General features: G+C 34.7%; 2 protein-coding genes across 3 annotated transcripts; both read right to left on the bottom strand.

Moving 5' to 3' along the window:
* Positions 1-2,741: 2,741 nt before the first annotated feature.
* LOC130973600 (disease resistance protein Roq1-like) lies at positions 2,742-10,633 on the bottom strand. 2 transcript variants are annotated; one of them, XM_057898211.1, is made up of 10 exons: positions 10,499-10,633; positions 9,954-10,065; positions 9,755-9,863; positions 9,187-9,249; positions 8,009-8,292; positions 6,685-7,445; positions 4,772-5,888; positions 4,391-4,672; positions 4,089-4,287; positions 3,437-3,717 (listed from the first exon to the last, which is right to left on the bottom strand). In XM_057898211.1, exons 6-10 carry the CDS (start codon positions 7,173-7,175, stop codon positions 3,671-3,673), a joined length of 2,136 nt encoding a protein of 711 aa, XP_057754194.1. In that variant the 5' UTR covers positions 7,176-7,445; positions 8,009-8,292; positions 9,187-9,249; positions 9,755-9,863; positions 9,954-10,065; positions 10,499-10,633; the 3' UTR covers positions 3,437-3,670. The 2 variants fall into 2 exon arrangements, with proteins under 2 accessions (XP_057754193.1, XP_057754194.1); XM_057898210.1 differs by having other exon boundaries at positions 2,742-4,287.
* LOC130973599 (TMV resistance protein N-like) lies at positions 10,623-16,970 on the bottom strand. Its single transcript, XM_057898209.1, has 4 exons — positions 16,480-16,970; positions 12,762-13,848; positions 12,318-12,593; positions 10,623-12,222 (listed from the first exon to the last, which is right to left on the bottom strand). The coding sequence occupies exons 1-4, from the start codon at positions 16,968-16,970 to the stop codon at positions 10,873-10,875; spliced, it is 3,204 nt and encodes a 1,067-aa protein (XP_057754192.1). The 3' UTR covers positions 10,623-10,872.
* Position 16,971: the final 1 nt, after the last annotated feature.

The raw sequence follows: 16,971 nt of genomic DNA, 5'->3' as shown, positions 1-16,971 counted from the left end.
TTCCATGAGACTCAAGACATGACAAAATTAAACAGAAAAATACAAAACAGAAAACATTGAAGGAGAAGAAGAACTGCTAGCTTAGGTAGCTCTGAGACTTCTGTGCCTTGCACTCTGAAATCTTACTCCTTACTTCAAACCATGACTGTTCACCCCTTTTATAGAGAAGTGAAGCCTTCACAGTTGAAACACAAACCCGAGCTCAGCTTCCTTTCCTTCAAAACACAACCGGTTCGGCCACAGAGAAAGAAGAGGTAACTCATGCAAAAACCAACATGCAAATACCTCTAGTCCTTCCTTAGTCATCATTCTTCATCAATCCGAGCGCTCCATCCTTGGCTTCCTCTCCAAGATGGATTTCTGGCCCTTGATGCTTCATGATGATGATGACTTCATCTGCTTCAATCTCTGCCTCAACCATCACTTCGCCACTCTAGCTACTTCCTGTGGTGGTTGAGCAGAATCAAAGACAAGCCATGCCTCCAAAGATCTTCCTTACTGGCCGAATCTTCATCCTTCTTTTTGAGTATGAAGGATCCGAGATTACCTCACCAAATCTTGCCACATTTGGTGATTATCTCAGCCACAACATACTTTTCTTTTTCTTTTTCGTGCCATAAACACAATGGCCTCTTCCTTGCAACTAGCTTCTCTGTGATTTTTAGTGATAGCTTGCTTCATCCCTCCTTTCCTGCTAGACAAGACTGAAAGAGAGAGGAGAGAGAACAGAGAAAAACTTGCAATGTAATTAAAGAAGAAAATGAAAATGAGTTAGGTTTACATTACCCATGCCTAGCCTCTACTTCTTTCTTCAAATTACTTGCTTCTACCATCTTCTTCTCTAACAGTGAGGTGACCATATGCAAAGAGAGAGAAAAGAGAGTAGAAAGAAGAAAAGCAATGGAAGTAATGTGTGATATAGATTATAATCAATTAAAATCAAATTCTCATGCTTTTGCCTTGTAACGTGCCCAACTCAATAAATGCCATCAAATCAGATTTTCTCTTTCCATATTCCAAGGCATTCATTAAATCCATTTAATTCAAAATTTGAATTCCAACCATGGAATGAGTTGGTGTCCGTGGGAAGCATTCATCTTTTGCTTTCTCTTTATTTTCAATTTTGGACCTAACCCTTGTTGGTCTTGCAAGGATTTTAATTGGGCTTGCTTCTTAAATTTTTGGCCCAATTATCATTTTAATAAATCAGCCACTTATATTAATATTTTGCACAAAGACTGATTATTTTTGTCAATCAATTGGACTTCATGCATTCTTTTGTGCCCATTGATGAAATCTGCATATAACAAAATTATTAATTAATAAGTGTGGATTAAAAATCAAATTAATAATTTTGTGATTAATTGTTTTAATAATGTTTGATCATCATCAAATTAATTTGGAGTTTTCCAAACTCATCATCCCATATACTATTTAGAATAACCATCCGAGTACAAGGGATAATAAACATCTTCTCGAAAAATTAGTTTAATTTTTGGGTTTGACAAGGATTGAACTCTCGACCTTTCGGATCTAGCGCTTTAATTCCTTGTCATGATACCACTCATCCCAAAAGTTTCAGCTAATGAAAAAATGTAACACTAATAATTATATCTCTAATACTCCATAAATCTCCATTGTACACATTGTATAAATATTTCATTGGCTCCTCATACTTTCTCTTTTAATTTATATTGCCATATTGGTTTGTTTGCGAATTGTTGATAGGTTTGCACCAAACAACAACGCATGTACTCGAGATGACTAATATCATCAACCTGATATAAGACCATCCATGGCTGAACCACAAAAGATCTCCTTCGAGACCAGAGAGTGGTGGTTTTAGAAGTGGACGGTAAAAGCTTAATATAGTCAAACCTTCTTAGCTATGTATGATATATTTTGATTAACTAATTTTAAAGTTTTTTTGTGTAGCTAAACTTTATATAGGACAAGGAGCACAATGCCCTCATCAGGAAGATATACGACCATTGAATGGGTAGACAGTTGCAATAGATGTTGGAGGATGTACGTGAGGCGCAACCACCTCACTTCCTGGCTTCGCCCAGAAATCAAGAAGGCTATGTATGTTTACTGGGCCGATGAGAGGTTCAGGCATCGGTGTCTCACAAACAAAACTAACAAAGTATTGGCCAAGTCCTCCATGTATACCGACGGCTCAGCGACTAAAGTCAGACTCGTATGTAACTTCTCTACTTTTGTTATTAACTTAGTTATATTCTTTGACATATCATTAGTAGCCATGTTGGAACTGATACACTCTTGCCTTCTGTAACTATACTGCTATGATTATAATTTACGTTACAAAATAAATTTTTGGTGACTTACGTTACAAAATAAATAAATTAGTTAATAGTAGATCCCTTTTAAAATGGCATATATGAAAATTGAAGCAAGAGACTGTAAAGCTACCAAATTACCAAATACACAGATTTACTCCCGTTTTTTTTTTTTCGGTCAAACTGTGTAAAACATAAATTTTATTTTCAGTGTGCCTTGCTACTAGAAACTGAACTGTTGAACTTAGCTAGAAAAGGTGGACAGTACTAACTTTCTTTGGTATATGACGTATGCGCAGTTTCCAACTTTCCATAGAATAAAAAATTTCAGTAAGATAATCGTGACAAAATGGTTATTACTTTTATAATTTATTTATTTGAGTTGATTTCAATTAAATAGTTTCAAGCTCAATAACAAACCATACCACTGAAGATAGAAAATATCCAAAAGAGTAGAATTGATTACTCACTTCTGAAGACAAACAAATCTTACTTTAGTACAAAGTTGAAACATGAAAATTCACCTAATGTACAACTTAACAAGATAACTTGCTGTTCAAATGAGTGTCAAAATTTCATATGCACTTCTGAGACTGCATCTATGCATCTCCTCCATGTTCATCATTGGAAATGTTGATTCTACTTCCAATATCCAACCATATCAGCTTCCAATATCTTTTTTTTCAGTTATAAACCCATTTCCTCAATGCTTCTCTTCTAACATCTTTTGTCTTTTCTTGTTGGGCCTCTCAGTTTCCCCTTTGTTCAAATGCTCAACTTCATCAGTATGCACCCAACATGCAGCAGAGCTCAATATTTCTGGGGGATATTCAACATTGATATTTTCAAACGACAGCTCAAAATGAATGGCTTTCCGAGTTTCTTGATCACTTAAACAATCATTGGTCATACAAAACATACACAGGTGATAACCTTGATAATGCCAAAGAGGAATGCTGCTGGTTATGACTCTATCACCATTGCCAACGGCCAAACAGAGTGAGGGGGAAAACCTGCATTCGGAAGGCCGCACTAGGAAACATAAAGCAATTCCTAGCCTTTCACTTGGATGGCAATGATGTGGGAAGGGGACTAATAAGCAGTTACTTTCTTGTCGATGAACAAACCATGATGGAATATTCGTCCCTGGAATCACCATTTGCAAGACCTCACCAGGACCTTGGCTAGTTGATGCAAAAACAGAACATGCCTTTGATAAATTATTGAAACTGCGTGTGTCCAGAGAATCACAACACCATGCTTTCAGTTCTCTTATACTTGAAGGAAGCTCGGGCAAACTTTGAAGCCTTTTGCAACCATTTATGCTAAGACATTTAAGCTTGGGAAGTTCATGGATACTTATTGGCAAATTAACAAAATGGTTGCCTGATAAATCCAAATCCGTCAGCGATGGAAACTGTCCGAAATCACAAGGGAACGACTCCTCAGTTAGATAACAATCTTCTAAGTCAAGGATGCTTAAAAAAGGGATAACTGACACAGAATGTGGTAAATCACAAAGACTTGAGCACGAAGAAGCACGCAGAATTCTGAGGGACTCTAATTCATGAATACTGTCAGGAAGGCAAGTAAGCTTTTCGCAACCTCTTAAGTCCAATTCAGATAGGCCAACTAAACATCCAAGTGATATGGGTAGTTCAGATATAGCCATGTACTGAAAAGAAAGTCTTGATAACTTTTTCATGCATTCTCCAAATTCAGGAGGACTCATGAAACTCTTACACTCACAAAGATCCAGTTCCTTGAGAGAACTCATCTCTAATTTACCTGGAAAAGTTTCAAGACTTGTGCACTCCCACAAATTCAACACAAGAAGGCTTTTGTGGCATATGAGAGAGGGGTGAATAAGTGTTAGGCAGTAACAACATGAAAGATCAAGTGTTTCAAGAATAGGAACCCCTGAAAGATCTGGTGTTTGCTCCAAGCCTGAACAGCTTAGATCCAAGTGCTTCAACTTCTCTAGAAACTGATCACATTAGAAAAATGTTAAACTTTCCAAGTTTTTAAAGGCTAATGTAACAGAATTTGGTAGAGCTCCTGAGAATTTTGTAAAGAAAAAAGAGTCTTACCTTAAATCCATGCCAAAGTTGTACAATGTTACTCCAACTTATTTTAATTTCAACAAGTTCATATCTTTGATCCACAAGGGGCAAGGTCTCCAGTGGACAAAGTTCCCAGTGAAGAACTTTTAAGGTACTTGGAATATTGATATGAATATGAGCTCTCACAAAATCAAAGTTGAGAAATTTTAGCTGACTCATATTTGGAATAGCTTTGTCTCTCCAACGTTGCACATAGTATGTCCCATTTCCTATTGGAGGTAGAACTATGCTTTGAATTGTTTCAGTTCCCTGTATAGAAAATTAAAATATGAGAAAGTCTTATGGAGTAAGTTGAAATACAAATAAAGTGCTAGAACATCTTATAATTGTGAGAGAGTTGGCAGATACCTTGTTTTGTGTAAGCATGAGATCAAGGTCCTCTGGAGACCACAATCGACTACGTTTACTAGGATAATTTGGAGATTCTTGAATGACAAAGTTTCTCCCCATTTCTTGAAGCAAATCATGCATTTCCAACACATCAAACTTTCTCATAAACCCATCAATGTCATGCTTTACTGTAACCAAAGACCTCTCAATCAAAACATCAATTTCAATTTGTGGATTATAACCACGCTTTTCAAATAAATCTAATACTTTGTCTTTAGGCTTTCCCTTAAAAAGGCAGGCTATATCTAAAAATATTTCCTTTTGCATGGAATCCAAACTATCATAACTTATTCTTAGTGTTTCAAGAATTTTGGCATCCGGAACACTTCTTAATTTTTTGACAGCACTATGCCAAGCACTGACATTTCTTCCATAAAGATAGGAACCTAAAACCTTAAGTGCCAATGGAAGACCACCAGTATATTTGACCACTTCATGGGACATTTCCAAATACCCTTCTTCAGGAACATCACGTTTGAAGGCTTTTGAACAAAAGAAACGAAGAGCTTCCCTTTTATCTAAACATTCAACCTCATAAGTGTCACACACTTCATGTGTCTTTAGTAGATGCATATCTCTAGTTGTTATCATTACCCTGCTTCCAGGGCCAAACCAGTCTTGATTCCCTGCCAAATTCTCCAATTGGCTTACATCATTCACATCGTCAAGAACAATAAGAACCTTCTTGTTGCATAAAGAATTTCTTATGATCCTCATTCCATCATACAAATTACTGAAAGTACATCTACTCACATGAATATGTTCACCAAGAATTTTTTGTAGTTGAAGTATCCCATTTGTCTCACATGTCTCTCTAATGTTAGCAAGAAAACAACTAATTTGAAATTGATCTTCAATGGCTTCATAGATTGCTCTAGCAATAGTTGTCTTACCAACACCACCCATGCCCCATATGCCTGTAAATCGAACATCACTCAACCCAATACACATGAGTCTAGTTACATCCTCCACCCTTGAAGCCATACCAAAAAGGCTCTCCATGCAAGATGGCAATCTTGGAATTAGCCTTGTATGCACATGTTTAGCAATGCTTTCCACAAGTGTTGCTTCATGCCTATATAAGAAAGAACTTTTTATTCGGACTAAAAAGAAACACATACAAAATAAGGTAACAATTTTCTTATTTAAAAAAATAAATTAGAATTATTAGGACAGAAGGAAGAGGATGAATAGAGTCCTCTAATTATTTTTTTTTATTTTGTTTGATGAATAATTCAATTTTGGAATATTTTGTTTGATGAATATATGATTAACTCGGGGCTCATTATCCAATTACTTATTAGCTGCATATTCTTAACTCATTCAATAAAATGACAATTCAGTTCATGCCTAAGTTTATAAAGAATTAGTCGCTTAAGTGTTGTTAACTTGATACTTGGTGGCTGAATATGAATGACTTGCACGTTTTCTTCAACTACTATAGCATGTTGTAGAACATAATTTGACAAGAATAAGGCTCAAGTATGTTTTACTTTATATTTTGTATATCAAAGGTATAATAAGATTGGTCATTGGTCCTCTTAGTTATCAATCTACACTTGCTAATAATTACTTAAGATGTTTGGAATCTTAAATCACCTGAACTTGCCAACAATTACTTTATATCTATCTATTTTTATTATATAAAAGTTGATACCAACTTTTTATACAATGAGTTTAAGCCATATGTTCTCCTCTAATGATACCATGTCTCAGCAACTAAATTTGAAAATCAACCAATCATCTTTTAGTAAAAGATTTTATAAAAAGCTTAAAAGAAAAAACTATTATCTATTATTATTCAATTAAAACATAAAATACTAATTAAATATAATAAATATGCATTAAATATAATAGGACAGTGCTCTTACTGATTTTTGGAGTCCCATCCAGAGTAACTGGCAACTTGTATTAAGGCATCTCTCCATCTCTTGACCTTCTCACTATCTCCTCCGAATCTCCCTTCATGTTTCCTGAAAGCATCCTCAAAGGTTCCTTTTTGGTGCCTCACATCACAAGGGTCCACACCATAGAACACTGGCACAATCTGTAGCCCCAGGTTGTTCTTGCACTCAACAATCTTTTGGAGCTCATCCAAGCACCAAGCAGAGGAAGCATAGTTTGGTGACAGAACTACGACCGCAAACATAGACTCTTCAATTGCTCTGAGAAGTTCATGTGAAATATCTTCACCTCTCTCAAGGTTCATGTCATCTCGAAAAGTTGTGATTCCCTTCCTCTGCAGCGAAGCATAGAGATGATCAGTGAATCCTTTGCGGGTGTCTTGTCCCCTAAAACTCAAGAACACATGATATATCCATGATCTTGGTGGTGGGAATGGACTAGAAGAGGCTCTGGCCATATGCTTCTGTTCAATTGTGTATCTAAGCCAAAGTAGCTTGGGTTATGATGTGTATAACTGAAATCTGCAGCTTGTAGCAGTATGGTTTGTTGGGTGCTTGTAGGCTAAGGATCAAGAGATAAGATCATGACATGCGTGTGTGAAACTGTGAATATAGGAAGTTTGTGGAATCTGATTGGTTAATGAATGTACTATGGTCTACACTACACGAAACAAATATGGGAGGAACCTTCAACCTTGGCACGAAGACCTTGCTTTATTGACTTGTTTCTGTCCACCAAGAGATTTTGTGATATACACATTAGAAAGAACAAAATCTTGTAAATATGGTCATATTTTACAACTTCTGTAGCTCTTTTTTTTTTTTTTTTTTTTGCACAGAGTAAATTTAACTGAGAGTTACTCCTTACAATTTACAAAGAATTGATCACAATAATTAACAAACCAAGTCAACTCCCCCCCTTTTTCCCCCTCTTTTCTTTTTATTTATGATTTGGGATTTTTTTACAAATTCACAATAAAGCCAAAACATATAAAAGAAGAGATGCCTCTTTAGAGATTAGATCACTAAGTGAAACGGTCTTCCAATTCAAAAGGACTGAGCTAAGGTGCATCTTAACTCTACCACTCATAAACAGGAAATGGAGCAGTAGTAAACAAGTAGTGAACAAAAAAGGTTTTGCATAGCAATAAATTTCACTATGAATGCTGATGTACCAGGGGCATAACCAATATATTATATACAAATGGGTCTGTTCATATTTTACAAAATCAGAAAGAAAAAAAAAAAAGTTACAAAATTTGGATGTAAAAGTGATGAGAATAATCCACACCTCAAAAATATATGCACTTGTCTGGCCACATAAACTATGGCATATTCATGAGATTAGCATCAGAAAAATGACTTGTGATGAAAACCATGGTTAACCATGGTCCATATGTTTGAATAAAACCCATCAGATCTTTCAAGTAGATCAACGTGAAGAAAACCACTCGAACATATAACTTTGTCAGCAAGAAAACATGATGTATATCGAGCAAAAATGAAGTCTGCATTCACCCTCATATATCTTCCATCATTGCAAAAGTTTTCCCTTCCAATAAATCTTGAATGAGTCTACAATGGACACATAGCAGGAACTAATTATATATTTTGTTCATGAGAATGCACATTGTAAGGGAACAAGTAAGAGAGAATTTGTAATATTGGAAAAAGAGCTAAAGCAGAATGCACAGGTCAAGAAAGTGAACCCTTTTTATAAAATGACAAAAGATTTATGAACCGTAAAAATATGTGGTACTCTTCAATTGAGAAATCAAATATGAGGAAAAATAATTAAAAATAAAAAGGATAAAAATAGTCTTAGGCGTTTGAGCATATTATCACACAAGACAATAAAAAATTAAGACACTCTTTAGGTTTTTCTTTTTCTCTTTTCATTTTTCATTTTTTTTCTTTTAAAATGTATTTGTTTTACAGAAAAGTAGAGACGTAGAGTAGAAGAAATTACCATAATCACAGACACAATTCATGAATGCATTTTTATTTTGGCTGCTTATTTTCCACAGATAAATAATGGTGTCCCATATGTGCCTTTGTTTCTACTTTCTACTACAGTTGCTTACTCAAACTGTTATATAATTAACCTTTTTTCACTCAAAATAATGGTTTCAGTTGTTCAGAATTGAATATGCCTTCTAAAAAAAGGATAAAAAAAACATCAAATATAACAAAGCCACTACAATGTTTATGAAAAGATAAATTGACTATCCAACAAGCATTAGCTCCTAGTCTCCAGCTAATAATATATAAACCCAAAATTCATTGCTGCAAGTAATCATTTGTTTACAAAGTAAATACATTTCCATTTGATCACAACGTCCCCAAATGTAGGGTGTAACTGCAGTGCACACATAATAGGCAGGAATCATAGTTAAATGCTATACTAGTTATAATTTAGTGTACAAACTGACATGCTATAATTTCAACAGTAATCTAGATTACATATACCTGCAGCGTGGTGCTGCATGCTTTTCACAGTCGAACATCATGTCTGAATGAGTCAAAAAACACCTGTAAAATCTCATCAGAAGAATGCACTTGTCAACAAAGTGAACCTTTGCTAGAATGGAATTAAAAAGATGCCAAATACATGTCTAAATGACTCCCTTTACAAAAGGAAAATTGCAATGACAGTGAAGAAATGCAATGATTACTGGCTTATTGCTGTGTGTGCTTAAAAATGTCCTCTCTGATTTGCACGTTTAATTCCAAGCATGTTATAAAAATCATTTAACAATAATGTAGAACCAAAGATAAGAGGAAAATGACGGCACTAATTGCTGAGACATTGGAACTATTATCATGTTAGGAGTCTAATAGCAATGCCATTTGGCTAGCCTATTACCAGTTCGACATAGTTAACATAATTATATCATGTCAGTGTTATTGCTGTTGTCATCTCATATTATATATATAAGGAAATGATTAAGGATTCCATTTTTCATCATCTATTACATTTTTACCATTTATTTTAACACCGTTGCTATTGCAATCATGTCAATGAATCCAAGCATACCTTAGAACTTCTTAACAGAGTAAGCAGGACAAACATCCATTCTTTAAGCTTGACAGAGCCCATGTGAGCAAGGAGAAAGTAAGTATCCAACTGCCTCTGTAATTTGAAGCTGATAACACAAAATAATGTCATTAGTAAGCAGCAAAGAAACTAATCAAAGAAATATTAGAATATAGCTATCCAAGCTTCAGCACTTAACTGTCGAAGTTATTGCACCAGGACATAAATTGGCTTCAGCACTTCAGTTAATTATCTGCATTAACCCTTCATAGAACTTCATCATACATATTTTGAATTTATACCTCATTTTCCTGAAAATGTCACATGATGTTTTTATTAGAAAAGAAGTTATAGAAAAGGAGGAAAAAATGCAATGATTCCTCCAATGCATGAAACTTTATAAAGGTAATTGATCACATTTATCAGCTTGAAGTGACAGTAAATCCATGTCTTTCGGTCAATGTATCTTATCTTTCAGAAAAATATAATGTCCAAATCTCTACTTTATAAGATACCTAGATCCCATACTTCTATCTGAATTTGTAATTTATGAGTAACTGCCATGGTACATTTATGATTATGACATTAACATCAACATATGGTTTAGTAATTTCACAAAATGGAAATTTTATTTTTATATCATTCATACCATAATTATAAAAGGAAAAATCCTAACCAATATTAAGACCACAATTCATTCTCAACAACCATAAGATTAGAAGTTGTCAAAATAAAGAAGGATACCCAAATAAAAATTAGAGAGGCACGTGCACTGACAAATATCCTTTGATACAATTCAAGCTGGACCAATGTGTATTCTTTTGTCTGAAGCTGGACCTTGTTGGAAGGGAAGAGGTCTAAAATTGAAAAATGCAGCCGTTTTAAGAAAAGAAACAGCATATTAAAGGCTTATCAAGTATGAGAACCAAGTGCTGTGGGAATGCAAAGGGAAGAGAAGTAAGAGTTCAGGTGGGTCAGAGCTTTTGCGAGATGCCAAACCGCCAATAGCACCCTCTGCTGTGGCACCATGCTTTTCCTCTTCGTCACACAGTGGAGGGCCAACCACCAACATCTTATTCCTAGAAGTTGAAGAATGTGAGATCATGTCCATGTTCCATTCAAGAGTTTCTTTTTCCTTTCCCTGTTTGGGATTTTGTTTTCTTGAAATCTTGAATGTCTTGCTTGCACACCCAACGTGCTCCACATCTCTGTACTCGGATATCAGAATAGTAATCATCTGGAAATAACAATTGGAAGCGATTGTGTTGGCATAACAGCTTACTAAAATAGTAACCGTTCACGCACACAATGAACACATTATATATACTAGACAACCGGTATGAAGTCGCGTTGATGAATTCTTTCCCGTTGCAGATCACCGAAGGCTGGAATCTTCTGAAACCTTTGATACCTTCACATAGGAAACAGAGAGCAAGTGCGACCATTTCAGTTGAAGGGCAATTAAGTGGGAATGAGACTGATACTCCCTCATCTTCTTCCTGATGCTCAAACCATGCTGGAATTTCCTCCCCTGTGATCAACATTTGCAAGACATCTTCACGATCTTGGCTAGCTGATTCTGCAAAGCCACAACACGCCTTTGATATAACATCATCAACATTTGATGCATCTAGTGAATCACAACCCTGTGCGTGTAATTCTCGTAGACTTGATGGAAGCTCTGGTAAAACCTCCAATTCATCGCAAAAAGATAGCTTTAGACATGTAAGTCTGGGAAGTTGATGGATACTTAATGGAACTCTTATAAAACAGTTATCCGATAAATCCAAATTCGTCAACTGCGCTAAGTGGCCAAGATCGCAGTAAAGGGTCGACTCTTCTCTAGATGTGCTAAAACATCCTTCTAATTTCAGGCTACTCAAAGAGGTCAGACTCAGGCAAGAGAGAGAACTCAAAAATCCAACAATATTTGGGCTGTCAAACTCATCATAATAAGCTGTGACTGTGAGGGACTCTAACCCAGGAGCTTCGTGTGGAAGACAACTAAGCTCGACGAATCCATGTAGCTCCAACTTCTTTAGGAAACATCCAGTTAAGGGTAGACTAGTAAGCTTGTCACATCCAGTTAAGTCCAACTCAGACACGCCAGCCAAATTTCCAAGCGTCCTGGGTACCTCTTCTATATCTGTATATGTCAGAATAAGAATCGATAACTGTTTCATGCGTTCCCCAAATTCTGGCAGTCTTCTCAAACGAGTGCAACAGTCTAGACCTAATGTCTCGAGTGAACACATCTCCAATTTATCTGCTAGTGTTTCAATACTATAACATCCCGTTAAATTCAATTCAACAAGGCTTTTGTGGAGTGTGAGCGACGGGTGAATATAATTCAGCTCCCTACAATGCTCAAGATTAAGTATTTTAAGAACGGGAGCTCCAGAAAGATCTGGCGTTTGCTTCAGCTTGTAGCAGCAAGACAAATTCAAGAGCTCTAACTTTTTAAGAACCTGAAAAAACATAAAAGGAATATCACATGGTTACTAGTTTTGCTGGAAATGTTAATGTAATAAAATTTTATAGAGCTCTTGATGAGCAGGTCTACCTTCTTTCCATCCCATAACTGTACAATTTTGCTATCAGGCAGATGGATTTCAACAAGTTCATAGTGTTGATCTGTAAAGGGCAGAGTTTCCATTGGACAACATTTCCAGTGCAAAACCTTTAATGTGCAAGGAATATCGCAGAGAATGGGAGCTTCCACAAAATCTAAAACGAGAAGCTTTAGCTTGCACATATTTGAGAAAGATAAATCTCTCCATTTCAGTTCAGTTTCCCTATACACCTTATGTAGAATGATGCTATGAATTGCTTCAGTTTCCTACACATACACATAAATAAATAAACAAATAAAAAAATCAATGAAAAAACTATACTGATTGAGATAACCATAATAGCAAAAAATAATTTATAGTTAGAATGTTAAATACATTGCCAAATTCTTATTTTAATTTTATGCATCTTATAGTTGAGAAAAAAACGAACTTACCTTCTTTTGAGTAAGTACAGAATCAACATCCTCACACCACCACAATCTGCTACGCTTACTAGCATCATTTGGAGATTCTTGAATTACAATAAGTTTGCCCATTTCTTCAAGCAGATCATGCATCCCCAATTCATCATATTTATCTATAGTGACCAATGCTCTATTAATCAAAACATCAATGCCAATTACAGCATGACGACCACATCCATCTAATATCTTTGTTACATAATCTTTCTGCCGTCCTTTAAAGAAACAAGCAATATCTAGAAAAATATCCTTTTCCATAGAATCTAAACCATCATAGCTTATTTTCAATACATCAATAATGTCAGAATGTGAAGACTTCTTTATCTTTTCAATAGCACTATGCCAAACCGCAATAGACCTACCATAAAGATAGGAACCCAATACTTTAAGTGCCAATGGAAGACCACCACTGTACTTGATCACTTCTTGGGACAAATCCAAAAACCCTTCTGCAGGTTCTGCTTGTTTAAAAGCTTTCAGACAAAAGAGATTAAAGGCTTCACTATCCACTAACCCTTCAACCTTCCAAGTTTCATGTGGTTCCTTTAGCACCTCAACGTCTCTAGTTGTAATTATTATTCTGCTTCCAGGACCAAACCAAGCTTGCTCCCCAGCCAAATTCTCTAATTGTTTTTCTTGATTTACATCATCAAGAACAAGAAGTACCTTTTTGAGACGTAAAGAGTTTTGAATTATTGTTCTCCCATCATACTCGCTAAAAACAGCAGCTGACTTAATACCCATTTGATCAAGAAGTTGCTTTTGTATGTGGACAATATCTTTTTTCTCACATTGCTCCCTTACGTCGGCAAGAAAGCAAATATCTTTAAATATACTTCGAATAGTTTCAAAGACTACTCTAGCAATAGTTGTCTTACCTATGCCGCCCATTCCCCATATGATTATATAGCGAACATCATTCAATCCAAGGCCTATTCGGCTAATCACTTGTTCCACTCTTGATTCAATCCCCACAAGATTTTTCATTGACGATGGCAACTTGCGAATCAATATTTCAAATATATGTTGAGCAATATTCTCGACAAGTGCTGCCTCGTCCCTATTCAGGAGATCGAAGAGAATTTCTTTGTAAGTCTACCAACACATAAGTAAAATAAAGCAACAAATTTTACTTAAAAAAAATTGTAATAAGAGAAAGAAAAACAATACAAAACAAAACAAGTACAACAGAAGTTTACAAAAACAATTTATTTACATTAAGCTATATGTATTTTTCAGATAATTTATTCATTCGATGTAGATTTTTATAAAAAAAAATATTTAAACATCCAAAAAAGCAAGTTATGGCTCTAAAACAATGTCTCCCAAATATTTTTCTTATTCTATTATTAGCTAATTAATTCTATTACGAGAGCTATATTTCATATGTAATTCAGGAAAAGAAATTGTGGTAGATTAAAATAACAAACTATAATTATTATTCAATTATTACATCTGAATTAAAGTTTATAGTGATTCGTTCATAGTGTGATTGTATCTACATTGAAGAAGAAAAGAACGTATTCAATATATTACTATAAACTTTAATTCAAATATTTAATTTTTTTAAAATCTATTAATTGATTTTTCTAATAGAAAAAAAAATAGAAAAGCAAATTTGATATTAATTTTTTCTAAGAAATAAAATATTCAACTAAAATTATTTTTAGAAATTTATTTAATGTATTACTCTAAAGTTTAAACTATCATTGTAGGGTAGCTATATGGCTTAAATCTATTTAGCATGTTGTTTAAAGTTTAAACATTGCATTCTATTTGGTTTAGAAAAATATTTAAAATGTAGTATTATAAAATAATAATAATAATAATATATAATATTGAGAAGAATATCTTAATAAATCTTTAGAGTTTGTTTAGAATTAATGCTGGGAATTAGAATTTAATCCAGAGTTGAATTTTTTTTTTGGCTTTAAAATAACTAAAAATAAATTATTTAAATTTTTTTTGAAAAATTTAATTTTTTTTTTCATTTGTAACTGAGATCAAAAGAGAGTCTGATTTTCAAATCCACTCTTATACTCTTCAAACTTAAATTCTATTCTATCAATATAAAGAATTCTGATTTATGAAATTAAATTTTAAATAAAAATAATTTCTTTTCATAAAAAGAAAGTTTTTTTTTTCATGTTAAATGATTTTCAATCAAACAAGCTCTTACCAAATTTTTGGTTGGTCACTTTTCCCAAACCCTATCTACCTTTCTACGTTATTTGTTAAGAGAAATTCTCCATATACAAGCATTTTTTTATACAAGTCTTTACAAGTTATTATATTAACGCGCTTGAACGTTACTGCACGTTCTTCTTCCTCTTCCTCTTCTTCTTTTTTTCTTTCGTTTCTTACTTTCTCTTTCTCCTTCTTCAACCGTTACTGCACAATTTCACTACATCGTCTTCTTCTTCTTGCTGCACATTCTTCTTCCTCTTCCTCCTCTTCTTCTTCTTCTTTTCTTTCGTTTTTTGCCTTCTCTTTCTCCTTCTTCATTTACGTGCTTTTCTCTTTGTTTTCTTTTTTCGTTATTCTTGATTTCCATTATTTTTTTATATCAAGCTCTGAAATCATTTTTGAAGAAGAAGAAGCAGCAGAATATGAGGAGGAGAAAGAGAAAGAGTTCTGAATTATGCATAAAGTGTCCTTTGGGTGTATTTTCTATAATCGTTTGGGTGTATTTTCTGTAATCGTTTGGGTGTATTTCTGAAGTTTCATTATTTTCAAAACGATTTCAAAGCTTGATTTCAGAAACCATGAAAATCGAAAAAAAAGAAGTAAGAATACCAGTAATAAACGAGTAAAACAACTAATGAAAAGGCAAAGAGAATAACGAAGAAATATCGTTTGGGTGTATTTTCTATAATCGTTTGGGTGTATTTTCTATAATCGTTTGTGTGTATTTCTGAAGTTCTATTATTTTCAAAACGATTTCAAAGTTTGATTTCAGAAACCATGAAAATCGAAAAAAAAGAAGCAAGAATACCAGTAATAAATGCAAGTAAAACAACTAATGAAAAGGCAAAGAGAATAACGAAGAAATATCGTTTGGGTGTATTTTCTATAATCGTTTGGGTGTATTTCTGAAGTTTCATTATCTTCAAAACGATTTCAAAGCTTGATTTCAGAAACCATGAAAATCGAAAAAAAACGAAGCAAGAATACCAGTAATAAACGCAAATAAAACAACTAATGAAAAGGCAAAGAGAATAACGAAGAAATACATGGAGAAGGAGGAAGAAGAAGAAGAAGGAGAAGAAGAGGAAGAGGAAGAGGAGGAGGAAGATGAGTTGTTCATAATCCACGGTGAGTGAAAGAAGAAGAAGAAGAAGAAGAAGAAGAGGAAGAGGAAGAGGAAAAGGAAGATGAAGATGAGTTGTTCATAATTCACGGTGAGTGAAGAAGAAGAGGAAGAGGAAGAGGAAGAGAAGTCGTTCATAATTCACGGTGAGTGTAGCGCTTTGGAAATTGAATAACACATTAAAAGACTCTAATGTGTAGCAACTTGTAAAACTTGTAAGTCAAAAAGACTTGTATGTGTAGCAAGCCTCATTTGATAAAAGTGGGATGTATAATATTGACTGCAGTTTTGTTTACATGGGTGTGGAAATAAAAGTTTGAACGGTGTATAGCAGATAAATTGTAGTAATAACAAGCGTAAGTTAATGATTAGTTAGCTTACTGATTTTTGGAGGTCCATCCAGAATAATCAGCAACTTGTTTTAACGCTTCCCTCCATCTTTGAACCTTCTCACGGTCTTGTCTCTTTTCGTGCTTCTTGAAAGCTTCCTGAAAGGTCCCTATTTGATGCCTCACAACAGAAGGTTCCACTCCGTAGAACACTGTCATCATCTGTAGCCCCAGGTTGTTCTTGCAATCAAGGATCTTGCAGAGCTCATCCAAGCACCATGTGGATGAAGCGTAGTTTGGTGACAGAACTATGACTGCAAACATAGACTCTTCAATTGCTTTGAGGAGTTCATCTGAAATAACATCCCCCTTGCGAAGGTTGTTATCATCTCTGTAGGTTGTGATTCCCTTTCTGTTGAGGGCGTCATAGAGATGGCTAGTGAATCGTCGGCGAGTGTCTTCACCCCTAAAACTCAAGAACACGTGATAGGTGCATGCTCTTGTTGGTGGTGGAATTGAACCAGAAGAGGACCCGGATGCCATA

Source organism: Arachis stenosperma, chromosome 4 (genome assembly GCF_014773155.1).
Source record: "Arachis stenosperma cultivar V10309 chromosome 4, arast.V10309.gnm1.PFL2, whole genome shotgun sequence".
Classification (NCBI taxonomy): Eukaryota; Viridiplantae; Streptophyta; class Magnoliopsida; order Fabales; family Fabaceae; genus Arachis; species Arachis stenosperma.
Note: the sequence above shows the minus strand (reverse complement) of the source record. Positions and strands in the feature narration are given on the sequence as shown.

Excerpts from the sequence above, each read along its gene's own strand:
- LOC130973600 (XM_057898210.1), bottom strand. The coding sequence starts at position 7,175 with ATGGCCAGAGCCTCTTCTAGTCCATTCCCACCACCAAGATCATGGATA. Across the intron at positions 4,673-4,771 it reads TCATGCTTACACAAAACAAG|GGAACTGAAACAATTCAAAG; the intron begins GTATCTGCCAAC and ends TTTTCTATACAG. Across the intron at positions 4,288-4,390 it reads AACTTTGGCATGGATTTAAG|TTTCTAGAGAAGTTGAAGCA; the intron begins GTAAGACTCTTT and ends TAATGTGATCAG.
- LOC130973599 (XM_057898209.1), bottom strand. The coding sequence starts at position 16,970 with ATGGCATCCGGGTCCTCTTCTGGTTCAATTCCACCACCAACAAGAGCA. Across the intron at positions 12,594-12,761 it reads CTGTACTTACTCAAAAGAAG|GAAACTGAAGCAATTCATAG; the intron begins GTAAGTTCGTTT and ends GTGTATGTGTAG. Across the intron at positions 12,223-12,317 it reads AGTTATGGGATGGAAAGAAG|GTTCTTAAAAAGTTAGAGCT; the intron begins GTAGACCTGCTC and ends ATGTTTTTTCAG.